Source organism: Protopterus annectens, chromosome 9.part0 (assembly GCF_019279795.1).
Source record: "Protopterus annectens isolate FY-2018-M chromosome 9.part0, PAN1.0, whole genome shotgun sequence".
In the NCBI taxonomy this organism is placed as follows: domain Eukaryota; kingdom Metazoa; phylum Chordata; order Ceratodontiformes; family Protopteridae; genus Protopterus; species Protopterus annectens.
Window position 1 is genome coordinate 685,845,368 of NC_056743.1, and position 17,189 is coordinate 685,862,556.

Here is a 17,189-nt window from a genome sequence, read left to right on the forward strand (position 1 = left end):
TTCCATTTATCTGCACACTTTCCTTGTACTAGGCCTTCTAGCTTCCAAAATAACATTCAAAACTTGCTGTGGAAGTGGAGGCCCATTATGGTTCAAAACAGAATATGCCAGGCTGTTAGGTGCAGAGAGTGAAGCTTGACATTGAGCAAATGACTGTCCTCCTGAGACAACAGGTGTGGAATCAAAGGCAAAGGCCATGGAGGCTTCCTGCACCAGGCTTCTCAGTAATGGGTACCAATGCTGTCGAGGCCAATCTGGAGCTATCAAAATCATCCTTGGCTTGTCTTGTCTGGCCTTTAGTAGTACCTTTGGGAGGAGAGGCAGAGGCGGAAAGGCATACACATGAAGATTGCTCCAACTGAAAGAAAGAGCATCCACTTTCCAAGCTGTGGGATGAAACCTTTTTGTGCAAAACTTTGGCAGCTGGTGGTTTAGTGGAGAAGCGAAGAGATCCATGTCTGGAGTTCCCCATGACACTGTCAATTTCTGAAATACATGAGGATCCAATTTCCACTCGTGGGGATCCATAATTTGTCTGCTCAACACATCTGCTAAGGAGTTCTGTGCTCCCGGCAGAAACCTTGCCTGAAGATTTAGTTGTAAACTGAGAGCAGTCTCCCACAAAATCATTGCTTGCCTGCATAGAGGATAAGAATGTGTTCCGCCTTGCTTGTTGATGTACCACATGACAGTTGTGTTGTCTGTTAGAATCAACACCTGCCCTGGAAGAAGTAAATCCTTGAAAGCTATTAATGCAAACTGGACTGCTAACATCTCTTTCAGGTTGATATGTAGATGTTGTAGTCTGGCAGGCCACTTGTCTTGTATCCACTTTCCATTCAGATGAGCTCCCCAAGCTTTGTCTGAGGCATCTGTCGTTAGAATCTGACTCGCCTCTGGCCAGGTCACAGAGAGTCCCTTGTTTAGGTGACATTCCTAAGCCCACCACAACAATTCCTTTTGAATGCAAGGTATTATTTGAATGACAGTGTCCAAATCCTGGCAGTGCTGTGTCCATACATTTTTGAGATACCATTGTAGCTTCCTCATATGCAGTTTGGCATTGGGAAGCACCAGAATACAAGATGCCATGAACCCCAAGGCTTGAAGGACTGACCTTGCAGTCAGCCTGGACTGATGAGACAACTGATGAAAGTAAAGGGAAAGATTCTTTTGCTTGTCCGGGGTCAAAAAGGCCATCTGGGATGCTGTATTCAGTCTCACACCCAGAAAGCACATGTCCTGAGAGGGTACTAGACTGGACTTTATTTCGTTCACAGAATACCCCAGGCATCTTAGCACTGCTATCACATAATCCAAATGATGAAGAAGCTCGTCCCTTCCTGGAGCCAGAATCAGGCAATCGTCCAAATAAGGATAGATCTGTATTCCTTTTAACCGGAGGAAAGCTATCACTGGAGCCAGAACTTTCGTGAACACTCTGGGCAGTAGATAAGCCAAAGGGCAATGCAGAGAACTGATAATGAGAAGTCCCAGCTCGAAACGCAGATACTTCCTGCAACTCAGTCTGATAGGAACATGAAGATAAGCCTCCTTGAGATCCAAAGTTACCATCCAATGATCTTTGCCCAGCAGAGGTAAAAGCTGCTGTAACGTCAACATTTTGAACTTGGGAATGTCCAGATAAGTGTTGAGGATAGATAAGTCCAAAATTGGTCTCCACGTGTTCCCTTTCTTTGGTACTAGGAACAGGCGAGAATAAAATCCTAGGCCCACTTCTGGCATAGGGACCGGCTGTATGGCCCCTATTTGGAGTAACAGAGAAATTTGCTTGTGAGCCTCTATCCTTTGTTGAGGAGGAACGTCTGGCATGCCTTTGAAAGGAGGCAAGGTATGGAAATAAAACCTGTAACCGTGGTGAATGATATCCAATACCCATCTGTCTTGGGTAATTAAACTCCAATTTTCTTTGAAAAGTGCCAACCTTCCTCCCAAAGGTGCTGCCAGACGAAAAGACTCTGGCAGCTGAAAAGGTAGGTCATTGGGTCTGTTTACGAAAGGACTGACCCCTGCCCTCAAGAAAAGACTGTGCAGGAGAACTCCCTGTTCCAGGCCTGAAAGAGCCCTGAGCTCTGCCCCTACCACGTCTAGATCTACCCCTAGACTGGGAATCATAAGAAGGATACGTCCACCCCTTAGTAGGCCAATTTCTACTAAACTTTGGAGGCTGAACCTGCAAAAAATCTTTAACAGTCTGCATAGACTTAGCCTTGTCTTCCATTTTCTTTAAAACTGCCTCAACAGGAGAACCAAACAACACATCAGATTGTAAAGGAGCATCTAAAATCCTTGTTTTAACATGGTCAGATAAATTCTGACCCCTCAGCCAGGCGTGCCTGCGAAGAACAGACCCAGTGGCAGCCACCCTAGACGAGGCCTGTACAGCATCAAAACCACATTGCAAAGAATGCTTACCCACCTGTTCAGAAACATGTACTAAATCTTGTAACTCTTTACAATCAATACCTTCCGCCAGAGCATCAACCTTAGACTTCAATTGTGAAAGGAGATAGTTTTGGTATTTCAACATGTGAAACTGGCAATTCAAAGCCCTCATAGCTAGAGTGGAAGAAGTATAAACTTTCTTTCCCCATCTATCCAAGGCCCTGGCCTCTATCTGTAGGAACCGGATTCTTGACAACAGAAGCCTTAACACCTTTAGGCCCCTGACTAACAGTTTCTGGGTCTGCCCTAGGACTCTTAAAAGATACTTATGAGCTTCAGGCACCCTGTAATACCTATCCGGTTTAACAGGAGCAGGAGGCAAAGAATCAGGATTAAGAGAAGCCTCTGTAAAAACATCTTCCACCACATCCAAAACAGGAGGTATAGCCAAAGGCCTATGCTGGGGTAAAAACAAAAATTCCCTAAGCCTTTTCCTGGAATCCGAGAAGTCCTGACCTTCCCACTTAAAATGCTCCCTCATGGAATGAAGAGTTTCCGAAAAAGAAAAATCCTCAGGAGGAGAAGCAGAAGGAGTAGAATCATCCACATCAGAATCAGAATAAGGGAATACTCCTGCAAGTCTTCAGTCAAGACTCTGAAACATCCAAGCCTGCTCAAAACTCCCTAGCTCAGGCTCCACCCTAGGTCTCTTATCAGGAGGGGCAAAGAACCCTAATCAAAGTAATCAAATCTTCTGCCATTTTAAGCATATGCTTCTTGGGCACAGTTCCTGAAGAACTAGGGGTGACACCAACTGAAGCTAAACCTGGCCTGCCTCTGGGAGAAGCCTTGGAAACAGAAGGAGAGGGCCTAACCACCCTAGGAAGGGAGGGGAGTATAGTAACCTGAGAAGCCCTATCAGCCTGACCTGCCTCCTGAGAGGCCACATCCTGCAATAACAAAGTCTCTCCCTGGGATCCCAAAGAAACCTCCGGTGGAACCACCGCTCCACCGACACCTCTAAAGAACCGGCGTCCGCACGGACGGTTCTTCTAGCCTAGGCTTAACTGCTTTGTCCTTGCGCTTCTTCGGAAGCGGCCGGAGCATCCGACGGCATTTTATAATTGCACCGCTTCCCGAAGACCAACCTGGCACAATCCAACCTTCTCTTTATAGTGCGCTTATTGAATCTAGCACAAGAGCGACACCCAACAACGTCATGCTCAGGCCCTAAACAAGGAATACACAAAGTATGATAGTCTCTATGCGGTATCTGTTTCCCACAAGAAATACAATTATTCACTTTTTCTGACATCCGTAAACCACTGAGGCAAGAAAAACTAAAATATTCCCAACGGGTACTTAGCCAACTTTGACTCGGTCTGAAACTCCGAAATCGAAAAATTTCAGAACGCCAACCGGCACTTGCAATGCTGCTTCTGCATCGGACCATGCGGCAAAAAAGACTGAGGATATGACGTCGGTCATGCGCATTTGTACCCTGACGTCCTGATGTCAGTCAAATGCGCCTTGACCGACGTCAGCCTTATACTTTGATATTCGGGCCGACCGAGGACAGCGGACTACCCAAGTGTAAGGACTGCAGCAATGTGAGATGAAGAACATCTAGCACTGCCTCCATCTGAACCAGCCAGCACAGCTGATCTAAAATTGTCATGGAAAACTGCTCTGCTCCTAGCAATAACTTCAGCAAGAAGAGTCTGAGTTACAGGCAGTGATGGCTGTGGAACCTTTCCTCATTTTTCACCAGGACAGGGTTTCTCTAAGGATGAACCCAACATTCATGCCAAAAGTGGTCTCCAATGTGGCCTTAAACCAAACCATTCATTTGCCTACTTTCTACCCAAATCCCAAGAATAACGGGGAAAGACTTCTGCACACTTTGGATATACACAGGCAGCTACGATTTTACTTGGACAAAACAAAAGCTTTCAGAAAAAACTGAGCAACTGTTCGTAGCATATGTTGCAGGATCACAAGGAAAACCAATTACAAAGCAGACAATCTCCAAATGGATAGGACACTGCATCCGCTTCTGTTATGCACAACATGGCAAATCTGTGCCTAAGGGCATTAGGCCTCATTCTGCCAGAGCAGCAGCCACTTCAGCAGCTTTCCTCAAAGGGGTACCAACCAAAGACATATTAGAAGCTGCAACCTGGAGCTCAGTGCACACTTTTACCAAGCACTACCACCTACCTCTCTACTCCAAATCCAGAGCAGGCTTTGCCACTGCAGTTCTGCAGGGCTCGTTAGCCTCGCCAAATCTAATCTAGACCCAGCCACCCAACCTCAGCTTTGGGATTCTACCCAAGTGTAATGACTGCAACAGTGAAACACGATGAACATAGTACAGTTGTGTACCCACCATAAATGTAGATGTTAAAGAGTGTATTCACTGTTGCAGTCCAGGTTACCCACCCACCATCCCCCTCTTTGCTGGGACTATTCTGTACTTCTCAACTCTATACAACCTATGTGGTGTATTTGCTTGTAGATGAAGGAAATGTTTATAGTAATATATGCATGGTTGTTTGGCATATTTTTATCTTTTTAGCCTTCATATCTGGGGGCACCTGACATCTGGGGCAAGAAAAACTGAAGAAAATGGCGTTGGTTGCAACTTTTATACCCCTGGCGCACTGAAATCAGGGAAGATGTGACAGCAACCAACGCCAGACCAAGACTTTGGAACTCGGGCCGACTGCGGGTCGCCTGCCAGCAGGATAACCCAAGTGTAATGACTGCAACAGTGAATACACTAACATCTACATTTATGGTATGTACACAACTGTACTTTTCTGCTGTGAATTTTTTTTTTTTAAAAATGGAATAGGTTTGGTTTTACATAAATATTTCTTACCAGCTGTAGTAAAATTAAGACTCCTATTAGGAACAGCTTCAATTGTTTTGGATAAAATTAGAGATTTCCAGTGGACAGAGCTGTTTTTGGCTGGTTATGGATATGAAGAGTCTTTATACAAATATTCAACATCACTGGGGTTTAGAAGCATTAACTGTTTTTTGGGTGATGGTCTTTTTTTCTAATTACCTGATTGAATTTGTTCATTTTTTTTGTTTAAATAATTGAGTTTCATCGAAAAATATACCATTAGATTAGAGAGACATCCATGGGGGCATAGTTTGCCACCATGTATGCAAACTTATGGGTTTGAGAATAAGTTTATCATTTGAATTTTTAAGAATTTTGTTAGTTTAGATGCATTGATTTTTTTTTTTTTTTTTTATTTAAAGGACGACGTTATTTGGTTGATTCTTTGTTAAATGATTAACTAAATGCTTTTGTTTTACAATTTGCTGGTGTTCAATATGGCAACAAAGTGATTTTTTTGGATTTAATTTTGGAAGGTTCAGTAGGGAATACTATTAGAACTAGGGTACTTAAGAAATTTGCTATTGATTTGTATTTTTTTTTTTTTTTTTTTTGACAGCAGAAGTCATCCACACCATTTAATTAATGCATTTCCTTATGACAGTTTTAAAAAACTCCAGCTATACTCAGTCGCATATTGTCTACTCGGAGGCAATCTCTGCTTAACATACAAGGCCATGTCAAACCCAGAGCTGTTGGACATGCTACACAAAGAAATCCTAATCCCTCAGAGCCACACTCTCCAGGGATCTAAACCTTGTCATCACAATAAACAAAACATGCTGAAGGGATAGGTTCCTGACCCAGAGACTCCCCAAACTCTGGAATAGACTGCCCATATATGTCAAGCAGAACACCTCTTTGGCCCTCTTCAAAAGTAACCTTGAAGACCGGATGGGAGAAAGGAAATTCACCCTGAGGATCACGTCAGTCGCCCTTGCTAGACAGTGGTCCAGGAATGTAAATAGTGTGGGAAAAAATAGCCAGGGAATTGTTATGGCTAGGCTTGTATAGGCCCTAGGGCCGATAGCCTAGTACCAACCTATGAACCTTTGGTGAACTTCTGCACATTAGTGAACTTTGTAATATTCCAGAGGAATTAGTTCTGGAATTGTTCAAGTGAGTGGTTTAGTCTGAATTGGTATGATATGTCTGTTATAGATAATGCTCGGTTGAGGTTGGCATCAGGTAAATAGGCAAATGACCTCTCAAAATGAAGTGGAATTGGCTACTAGTGGTGGGAATGTGGCCCCTGCAAATAAACTTTAGTTACTACGTATACTGTGTTCACTGAAAAGGTGGTACACATTAGGCTTTATTGGGGATATTTGTTTAAATTTAAGGACTTGAATTTTTTGCTCAATAAAACTTATTCTTCTTATAAACAGGTTGTAGCATAAAAGATATGGTTGTACACAATTATATTACCCCTGGTGCTAAGAGGGTGAGAACTTCGAAGTTTTGGGACCTTCCCATGTGGTAGTTCTGTTTGTAAACAGTGTTTTGAATAAGATTAATAATGTTCGACTTGTACCCAATGACACTTAGTTGTACCACTGACGCCATTGTATAAGCCTCAAGGTGCTCTTGTTGTCAGTTTTATATAGGGGAAACTACAGGGGGACCGTGGAGATAATAGAAACGGAAGAACTGAGAGCCCTTTAGCGCTCCACTTTTTAAATCACCATGGTGGAAATAGTTGTTTGCAGAGAACAATTCTGGAAAAAGTTAAGATTCTGAATGTTGAACTAAAGAAAAAGTTGCTCTATAAAGAGACTTTTCAATTTGATATTCGATATGATGATGCCTTCTGGGTTGAAATTGGAGTGTAATTGGAAGATGTTTATTTAGTACAATTGATATATTGTTTAATTGTTTTAAATGACGCAGTACTTAAATGGCTTCTGTGAATGTGTTATTTTGTACTCTTCAAACGCTTTCAGCCAAGGTGCTAGAGTGAGTTCTTTTATTAAAGTTTCAGATTTTCACTGGCCATTGCAGTTTTTTATCTTTTTTGGCTTGTGTTTTTTTAATAGTAAACAAGAGAATCCTTGTGCAGGAAGAGGTGGCAGACGCATGTACTTCAAATAAATCAAGCATAAGCCTGCATAAAGGTCCAACAGATATTGGAGGACCAGGGACACTTATGGTTTAGGATCCTGAACTCTTTACAGTACCAAAGTGAAAACCTTTTACATTTTGCTAGGTATGCCTTCGCTGTGTTTAGTTTTCTTGCCCTCCTCCATGACTGTAAGTGCATATTCAGTGCAAATTTGACTAAAGAGGAAGGGTGATAAATCATCCATTGCAATCAGAGTTGAGATCATCTGGTTGGAGGTGCAACAGTGAACCCCTGCTCTGGCATAAGATGTCCACACACAGGAATACAAACTCTATCCTTTTCATGGTCAGAAACAGTGTTGCTTTGTACAAAACAGTGCTATAAGTAACACTTCTGTCCGCTTACATCTTCTGAACTATCCCCGATGAGAGTAGTAATGGGAGGGAAAGGCATACAAGAATCACACCCACACAACTGATTCATAGGCAGGTACTAGGCTATTGACCCTAGGGCCTATACAAGCCTAGCCAAAAAGGTACCCTGGCTTTTGCAACCCAAGAAAATAATTTTCCTGTGCCCATGTCGAGCAGAGCCACAGAACTGATCCCCGGGGTGAATTTCCTATTACCCATACAATCAAGACTTTTCTTGAGTGCTAATGAGGAGCTCTGTTTGACATTGACAGGTAGCCTGTTCCAGAGAATGGGAAGTCTCTGGGAAAGGAATCAATCCCTCTAGCATGTTCTGTTTATTGTGGTGACAAGGTTTAGGTCCCTAGAGCGTGTAGCTCAGAAGGACTGGGATTTCTTTAAGTGGAACATGTACAACAGCTCTGGGTTTGACATAGCTTTGTATGTTAGGCAGAGATCGCCTGTGAGTAGGCAATATGCTACGGAGTAACTCTGGAGTTTTTTGAGATGGTCTGCGTAGGGCATCTGTTTGAGGCCAGTAATCCTCTTTGTGAGGTATATCTGCGGACTTTCCAGTTGTTGTAGATGTCTTGTGACGTACATACCAAAAGGGGTGTTGCATTCTATAATGGGTCTAATAAGGGATGACTAGAGGGGAACAATGACCTTTTTCTGGATGAGAAACCTTTTGTGATGAGGTGTGCCACGTAGAAGGATTTCCTGACCACTGTGGTGATGTGATCAAAGGAGAGACTACTGTCCACCTGTGTCCCAAGGTCTCATCACACTTTCGGTGTTAGACTACCGCCTATGTGGTAGTTCATGGGTACAGTGTTTTTACCAATGGGGGTGACAATGCACTTTTTGGCATTGAGCTTGAGGCCAAGGCTTTGACACCAGACATATGTCGCAGTGAGGCCCTTTTGTAGGATGTCCACATCATTAGGAGTTTCGATTACGGCTCCTAGTTTGCAGTCATCTGCAAACTTAGCCAAATTGAGAAGATCTTACCCAAGCCCAAGTCTGGGGTTCCAAGTCAGCATTTTCTTAATTCTGTTCTGGAAAAAAGGTCCTTTTGTACACCCTACCTATGACCAAGTCCACAAATTGATCCTTGTTCAGGACTGATTTGGGAAAGTCTGCTTTTGCTTAGCTCATCTGCCAGAACATTCTACTGGGACAGAATGCAGGATGCCCTGAATGACGACTAACTTCCTGAGCCAGTTAACAAGCTTCCATAGCCAGCCTGCAGACCAGGTAATACTGGGTTCTCAGTTTGCTGGTGTGTTATAACTGATTTTACCTGTGAGGAGTAGTGGTGTCTACAGTTGCTCTACCTGTAGGAAATACTTTACAGCTAAAACTGTAGCCATCATCTTTGCTGCCGATTTTGACTTTCCCCAAGAGTTTTGTGACAAGTCTCTTGAAAACGTAGATCTCCTTAAAATCAAGTGCCTACAAGCTACATCCAAGGAATCTATACCTATGTCTAGGTGGCCGAGCAAGACCAGACAGTAAAACTACCTCTGTCCAAGAAAGAACTGCCTATGGAAAAACTTTCTGGAAAATTCCTCAAGCCAAGCACAAACATCAAAACCAGAGCCAATTCAGTCTAAAGTAAAATTATACATTCAACACCACAACTAGCACTGAATCCGTACAAAAGGACCTATGAGAAGAAAGAAAATTTGTGCAAAATCTTAACATAACCATAGATGTCATTTTCTTCCATGTTACAGTATTCCACATATGGATTTACCCTTCATTCTCGTGCATTCAGCCAGTATTCCAAAGTTTAAGTCCCTACTGGTGCGTCGGACATCTGACATGGTTGGCAGGAATGTGGGCCATAAAAGTGATGTCTGTATGCACCAGTCCTCAGAACAGAAGCCCCAATCAGAGCCAGTCCTAAAACGGCATTGCTTGTCCAGTGCCACCCGGAGGAGCAAGTACAACCTGACAGGAGGGGGGAAGGAATACTGTAACATGGAAGAGAAGGACATCTATGGTTATGGTAAGATTTTACACAACTTTTCTATGTCCTTCTATTCCTATGTTGCAGTAGTCCACATATGGTTGAGTGCCACAGCTCACTAAGAATGGGGTGGTGGTCTGGTAGAGCTCTCAAGGAATCCATGGAGGACAGCCCTGGCGAATCCTGCTCTTGCACTAGAGATTTGGTCCAGCTTGTTGCGTTTGCTGAAGGTGTGCACTGAGGACCAGGTAGCAGCTTCAAGGATAGTGCAAGTCCCCTTAAAGGCTCCTGAACGGACCATAACTCTTGTGGAGTGGGCTTTAATAGATCCCTGCAATGCTTTATCATGGTACCGGTAGCAAAAGGTAATGGCCTTGCAGATCCAAGATGAAATGGTCCGTTTGGCCAGAGTTTTCCCCAGAACCCTGGGGTGGAAAGACAGTTGGCTAGATTTCCTAGTAGGCTTGGTTTTATGGAGGTAAAACCTCAGCTGTCTACACATCTAGGGCATGGAGAACTCTCACTATCCCCCTGAGAACTTTGAGGCTTTAGCCACAGGCTCAAAGGGGGCCAGGGTGAGCTTTTCCAGTACATAGCTGAGATCCCATGGAGCAAGTGCTGGTTTCCTGGGGTCTAAAATGAAGGACCCCCTTTGAGGAAGGGTTTTGCTGGTAAATCTGAATGGTAAGGGTAGATCCAGGGGAGAGAGGCAGACATAGCGGACAGATGTGCTTTTATAGAAAAGTAGGCCCGTACTGTCTGCAATAGCTCACACAGGTAAGACAGAATTAGAGGGATGTCGCTTTCCAGCAGGTCCACCTGTCTTTTGACACACCGTAAGGAAAATATTTTCCAATTGGATAGGTAAAAATGTTTAGTATTGGGTTTCCAAACCTCCTGCACGACAATGAACACATCCTCGTACAGTTGTCTAAAAGGGATCAGAATCTTAAGCCACAGGGTGAGGTTCAAAGACTGCCACTATGGATGTATCAGAGATCCCTTGTCCTGTGTGAGTAGGTACACTGAGGGGGGTAACTTGTGGTGATTGCCCTTGGAAGAGGGGGATCCAGTGCTATCTTGGCCAATACGGGGTCACCATCTATATTTTTGGGCTGTCCTGAAGTTTAAGCAGCACTTTTTGAATCAATGGAAAGGGGGTATGCATAAATTTCCCTTTCCAAGAAATTGAGAAGGCATCTATTGCCAGTGCCTTGGGGTCTGACGTCCTGGTGCAATAGCCACGAAGATGCCTGTTGGAGGAGGTGAACAGGTCTATCTGAGGTATACCTCACCAATGGACCAGGTCCAGGAAAATGTCTCTGTGAAGCATCCATTCGTGGTTGTTTGTGATGGTCCTGCTGAGAGTCTGCATGGACGTTGTCAAGGGAGGGGATGTAAACTGACTGCAGGGTCATCCCCTGGAAAATGGCTAGCTCCCATACCCGCATGGCTAGTCTGCAGAGTATGTAGGATTTGGTGCCCCCCTTTGTTGAGATATCACAAGACAGTGGTGTTGTCCATGAAAATCTTGAGTGGGCCTTGGTGTACGCAAGGGGAAAAGACTTCCAGACCAGAGAGGATCACAATGACAGTGATGTGCTCTAGGTTGTGTGGGAGTTCCCACAGACCCTGCAGCTGTCTTGTGCCTAGAGTTGCTCCCCAGCCCAGGTCTGATGCATCTGTATGCAAGATCTGGGTTCGTGTGGGAGGTTGGAGGGGAAGGCTTGGGTTCATGGTCACTTGTGACAGCCACCAAAGTTCTTGTTTTAGGCAAGGTAGAAGGTGGACCCTGAATTACAGGGGATGGGAGTGCTAGGTCCAGACTGACAGAAGATACTATTGCAGCCTTATGTGCAGTCTTGCAAGGGAAGCGTAGGTATAGTGGCTGCCATGTAATCCAGGAGCCTCAGGTATTGTCTTGCAGTCAGTTCTGATACCTGAATGATGCTGAGTAGGTGGTCTATGTCAGGGATGCCACTTTGTCTGCTGGCAGAAAGGCCTACATGTGGTCAATGCGAATCCTGCACCCTAGGAAAACAATGTCCTGTGTGAGCTCCAGACAGGAGCTCAGGAAGTTTATCTGAAACACTAAAGACTGTAAAAGGATCAGAAGAAGCAGAGTGTTGAGGAGGGTCTTTGGATTGTCCGAATGGATAAAAAGATAGTCTACGTAAGGGAAAATCTTGATTCCTTTACTTCTGTAATAGGCAATGGCTGGAGCCATTTTGTGAATACCCTTGGGGCAGTGGAAAACCCAAATGGCAAGGCAGAGAATTGAAAGTGGGAAGAGCCTGCCAAAAAAGCCAGGTATTTTCTGAATGTGGGCTTTACTGGAATGTGTAGGTAAGCATCCTTTATAACTAGGGTTACCGTGAACCTGTGGGGCAGAAGCAGGGGGAAATAGAGTGGGAAGAGGGGATTCAGAAGGTAGGGACCTTGAGGAACGCGTTTAGCAGTGAGGTCCAGGATGGATTTCCATGGTCCATTTTTTTGGGTACCAGAAAAATCCTTTCCCTCTTGCTTCCGAAGGCACTGGTTCTATGATACCTTGAGACATTAACATTTGTAGTATTGGTTTTAGGAGGTGGAGCTGATTGCTGGGAGGTTGAGGGTACCCTTCCGTACTGGATGGCAGATCCAGCACATGAAATAGCCATTCTGGATTACATTTGTCTGTGGTAATGTGAGACCAGGCAAGGAGAAAGTGAGAGAGTCGGAGAGACAGGGGTAGAGGGTTGAGAGGGTTTCAGAAAGGTTGGCAGATGGACACTACCTGCTTTATTCTGAAAGGGGGTCCGCTGACTAGGGGTTGGGGAAGCTCTAGCAGGGACGTTTGTTTTCTAGGAGGTCTCCTAGGTCTGAAGGGAGGCATTGGTCAAGCATGCTTCCAGATGAACTGAGTCTTGGCTAGGTAGTTCCTATGGTACTTGGGTATGAGAGAAACTAGCAGGTGTAAGGTTCTGCATTTCTTTCCCTTTCTGGTGTAAAGATTTGAAGAGATCTGTCACCTTGGAAGCAAACACAGTGGGATCTACGAGGGACATCAATGTGTTTTGCCTTGAAGTCATCAGGCAGAGGCTGAAGACGAAGACAAGCATACATTCTAAGAGCAGAGACTGATGCAGTCGATCTAGCAGAAGCCTCTGCTGCATCACAGCTACACCTAATGGAATGCCTCTTTACCTAGGAGGTGAGTGCTAGGAGAAGTGAGGTGTGCGTTGGTTGGACAGTTTGGAATGTCAGCCAAATCTTTAGTGGCTTTCTCTAGCAGGGCTAGAGAGTATTTGGCCATATGGGTTGGGTAATTAGTAGCCCTGAAAGACAGTAAAACACATTTAAATTTTCTTGCCTAGGTGTTCCACTGTCTTACTATCTTTAGCAGGAGGTAAGGTAGTGGTAGGGAGACGTTTAGTAGCCCTATCAGTAGCAAAGGAAATAGTGGCTGGGTCAGCAGGGGCGGCACTCAATAAGGAATATTTTCAGTTTCAGGCACTTCAGGGCTGCGAGGAGCAAGGGCTATGAGTTGGGATTTAGGGATGCAGATTAGAAAGCATCCAAGAAGGCTGGCAGAATGGGTGGAACTGCAGAGGGACTAAGGGAGTACATCTGTACAAGATCATAAAACGTCTTTTGGACTTCAGTCATGACAGAAGATTCCACCTGAAAGTGGTCTCTAATTTTCCCAATGGTTTCTGTAAATGTTAAGTCTTCCACTGGTTAGTCAGGTTAAATGGACTCTTCCTTTGTGGAGCTGTACCCCCAGGGGTGAGGAGATTTGGGTGGTGTAAGAGAGGGAGTCCTCTGAGAAATCAGAGGATTCCTCTTCTTCCCTGGCAGAAGTCTGAGGCCTAGGGCAGAGGGGCTGCTGCAAGGGTAGGCTGTAAGGCCATGAAAGCATTGAAAATACTCTGGCTGAAAGCTTGCCAGTCTGGAGTACTTTCAAGAGGTGGAGAAAGGCACTTGTTTTTCTGTTTTTCTTTAAAGGCTTTGCAAACGTCTGACCTGGAGAGGACCTCCTGCCTGAGACAGGAATAGGGTTGGCATGTTCTGACGAACCGGCAGAAATGGTAGGTTCCTCCCTCCACGTCTGAAGCAGGCATCGGTAAAGCCTCTAAGGACGTGCTATCCGCTCTGGATTGTGCAGCCTCCTCATGGGTACCAACTTTACCCTGGCTGGCAGAAACAGAAACCTCTACCAGGTCAATGTCAGCTACAGGTGGACGTTCGGAAGAAGGAGGCGCAACCAAAATAGAAAGCCGTGTGGTTTTGGGCATTTACTAAGGACGGGTCTGTCAGGGCATCGGAAGCACCTTCCATCCTTAGCGCGAGTTGCTTAAGATGCTGGTTCTCGAGGTAAAGGTTAAAGGCTTGTAAGCAGTGACGTAAGGTTTTAGGAAGAACACTTTACAGATAGACCAGCTTTCTTGGTAGTGTTCCCTTCCTAACAAAAGCGACACTGATCATGAGTGTCTTTGTGGGAAATCTGCTGGCCACACTTACATCTACCCATTCCAGATGACATGAATGTTAAAATAAGGACTGAAAGGTTCCCCAACGGGGTACTTATTTTCTGTCAGCAGTAAGCAGAAACACCTGGCGTATGACTGGTGGCTGAAAGGTTCTGGGGACTGGTGCATGCAAGTGTCACTTTCATGGCCCACATTCCTGTCAGCCATGTCAGACATCCAGCACACCAGGAGGGACCGAAACTTTGGAATACTGGCCGGACGCACTAGAAAGAAGGGTAAACTCATATGTGCAATACTGCAACTTACGAATAGGACAGTTTATTACTGCTTAGAAGATAAAAAAAGGGTTAAGCAAGTACTCTCTACTACAAATTTAATGCATCTTTGTACCTTGATTTTGTCCTGCAGATACCATTTCATCAGTCAGATCAGCTTTCAGCTCGTCCAACTGAGCATCACCACTGCCATCTGCAATATCAGAATGAACGTTTTTCTCCGGGTCTGGTAATTTTTCAGTAAAAGGCTCTGCACTTTTAGTCTCCACTGGCTTTTCCTCATCTTCCTTTTGAAGCACCTTGCATACTGTAGGAGGAGCTGTTGCTTCTGCAATACCCACAGGTTTGCAAGGCAAGGGAATTTTATTTACCTCTTTAAGCTGGTCGGCGTTTACTTTCCGTGGCTGTACTTCAAATTCTTCAAAACAGGCCACTTGTACTAATTCTTTGGGTGCTTCTAATGTTGACGGAACTACGTCAGAGCTCGTTAAATGAGCTGTTCTTTCAGTTTCATGTTCCTTCTCAGATACCTCAGATGTGGTTTGAGGAATATTTTCCTGGACCTCAGGACAAGTATCTTCAAGTTCAAGGTCATATGCCAAGGTGGCATCAGAAGTTTGAGATGGCAGGCTGCCAAGCTCCTGACTGCTCCCCATAGTGGAGCATGTAGTGGTGGCACCTTCCTTAACTACCCTAGTTCCCAATTCTTCATCTTGCTCATGCTTCACTACAGAAAATCCTCTCTCTGTACTGGAAGATGGACTGTTAACTGCATTTTCCCTTTCCACAGCAGATTCCAGAAACACAGATGAGACGTTGGCCTGAGTTTGTGGCTCAGACATATCCACCTCACCTGACTCGACATCAGCTTGCAAATGTCTGGTTTCAGAGTCTGCCTTAACGCCAACTCCATGGGAAGGTTCAACAGGATGAATTTGATCAGATTCTAAAAGACAAAGTTCAGGTTCTAAAGTCTGCAGTTCTTCAGATTCTGCAGGATTCAATTCACGTTTGTTACTCCCACCAACAGATTGCGTATTTCCCTCAGAAATCTTCTCTCGTTTACCAGTTTCTGTCATCACACTGTCACAAGATTCAGCTTCGGATGTCTCTGGCAAAGGAAGCATTTCTGGCACACGAGAGGACTCCGCATTACCTGGCTGTAAACACTCAGAATCTGCAGGGCGGTCTCCAAGACTAAGCTGTGCAGTGGCACCTTGATCATGCTCCATTTCCCTAACCAATACATCAGTCAAGGTTTCTGAGCTGCTGACAACTGGTTCAGTATCCTCTATTTTCTGCTTCAATTCCTGTTTGGGGGGTGACTTGCTGAAAGTGAAAGCCTGAGTGGCTTCCTCTACAGGGTCCTCCAAATTGCTTGCATCTGTGACAGAACTGTCAGCTTCACTGCAGAAAGCCTGTGTTTCCGCAATAACAAGAGAGTCTTCATCCATTTCTTCAACATCTGTGGTAGTCTTTACATCCCCATCTGGAAAAAAAAATTTGAAAACATTTAACCAAATGTATATACAGACAAACAGAAAGATGTTCACACAACTCCCAGTGAGAAGTCCACAATCACTTGCCATGAAAGATATGCTGGAATGATACATATTACAACTCAACTACAGCTGTACTATAATAGAAGAGCACGCAAATTGTCAAGATCATATACCACTTTAGTGAAGTACTCTCCACCTTATGAATCCAAAGTCCAAGCTCAATTGAGTCCGTTACCAGACAAACACGAAGGAAAGGCAAAGAAAGACATCCCTTCTATGTGCAGATATATAGCAATGTCTACAAAAAACTTTGTTTAGATTTTATAACAAGTGAAAAGCAGCATCCCTAGTGACTAAACACTACTTAGTGCTTTATCGTACAGCACATCATGAATTCAACATACTGCTGAAATATGCATAAAATTAACTCTTCAGAGGTGACACAATGACACCACCAGATAGATTATGTAATGTACCCATGCAGGCTTTAAGACTGACATTTTAAAAAAATATCCACTATTTTTACTTTCTACAAAGGCAAAATCTTAACTCATGATAAACCGCAGCAAAATGCTATGAACTCGTAAAACTATTTTCATCAAGAAATGAGATGCCTGTAGAAATCCATCTTCTTCAAGCTAGTCAGGAGTTTTCATGCAGGTCAAAACATAATTAACTGGGTATGAGATTCCAGAAAATCTTAGGAAGCTCATCTCCCGAGTTTTTTTTTTTTTTTTTTTGGGGGGGGGGGGGGGTAAAATGCTGTGACTTAACCTTTAACATTCCATTTCTGCTGTCAATTTTCATTCTTTCAGTTTGGATCCAGTAAGATCCGACTCGGCTGATGCTAAAGCTCACAGCCAGAGTTGGCGAGTGTCTCCCTTTTCAAAATGCATCTACCCATTTACCTCATCTTGTTTGCTGCCACATTATAGGAAGATGGAGAATTATGTACAGACATATCCAGTTGTCATGTTTACTATCAAAATGTAGAATAAAGGATGAGCGATCATGGGAATTCCGAACAGCAATTGGCCAATTATGTTTCCAAACGTTAACAGAGCACAAGTCCATATCAGCAAAAGCCAGCTATGTGCTCAATGTTAAGATTAGAGATCACGGTACAGAGTGGACTGGGAGATTTAGCCCTCTCCTCAATGTAGTGCGACAGCT

General features: G+C 44.2%; 1 protein-coding gene across 1 annotated transcript in view; it reads right to left on the bottom strand.

The window, feature by feature from the left end:
- MDC1 (mediator of DNA damage checkpoint 1) overlaps nucleotides 1–17,189 on the bottom strand; it is a 1,303,504-nt gene that overhangs the window by 546,295 nt on the left and 740,020 nt on the right. Inside the window, exon 9 of the mRNA XM_044083294.1 lies at nucleotides 14,630–16,003. Within this exon, the coding sequence (XP_043939229.1) occupies nucleotides 14,630–16,003 (1,374 nt within the window). The remainder of the gene's footprint in view (nucleotides 1–14,629; nucleotides 16,004–17,189) is intronic.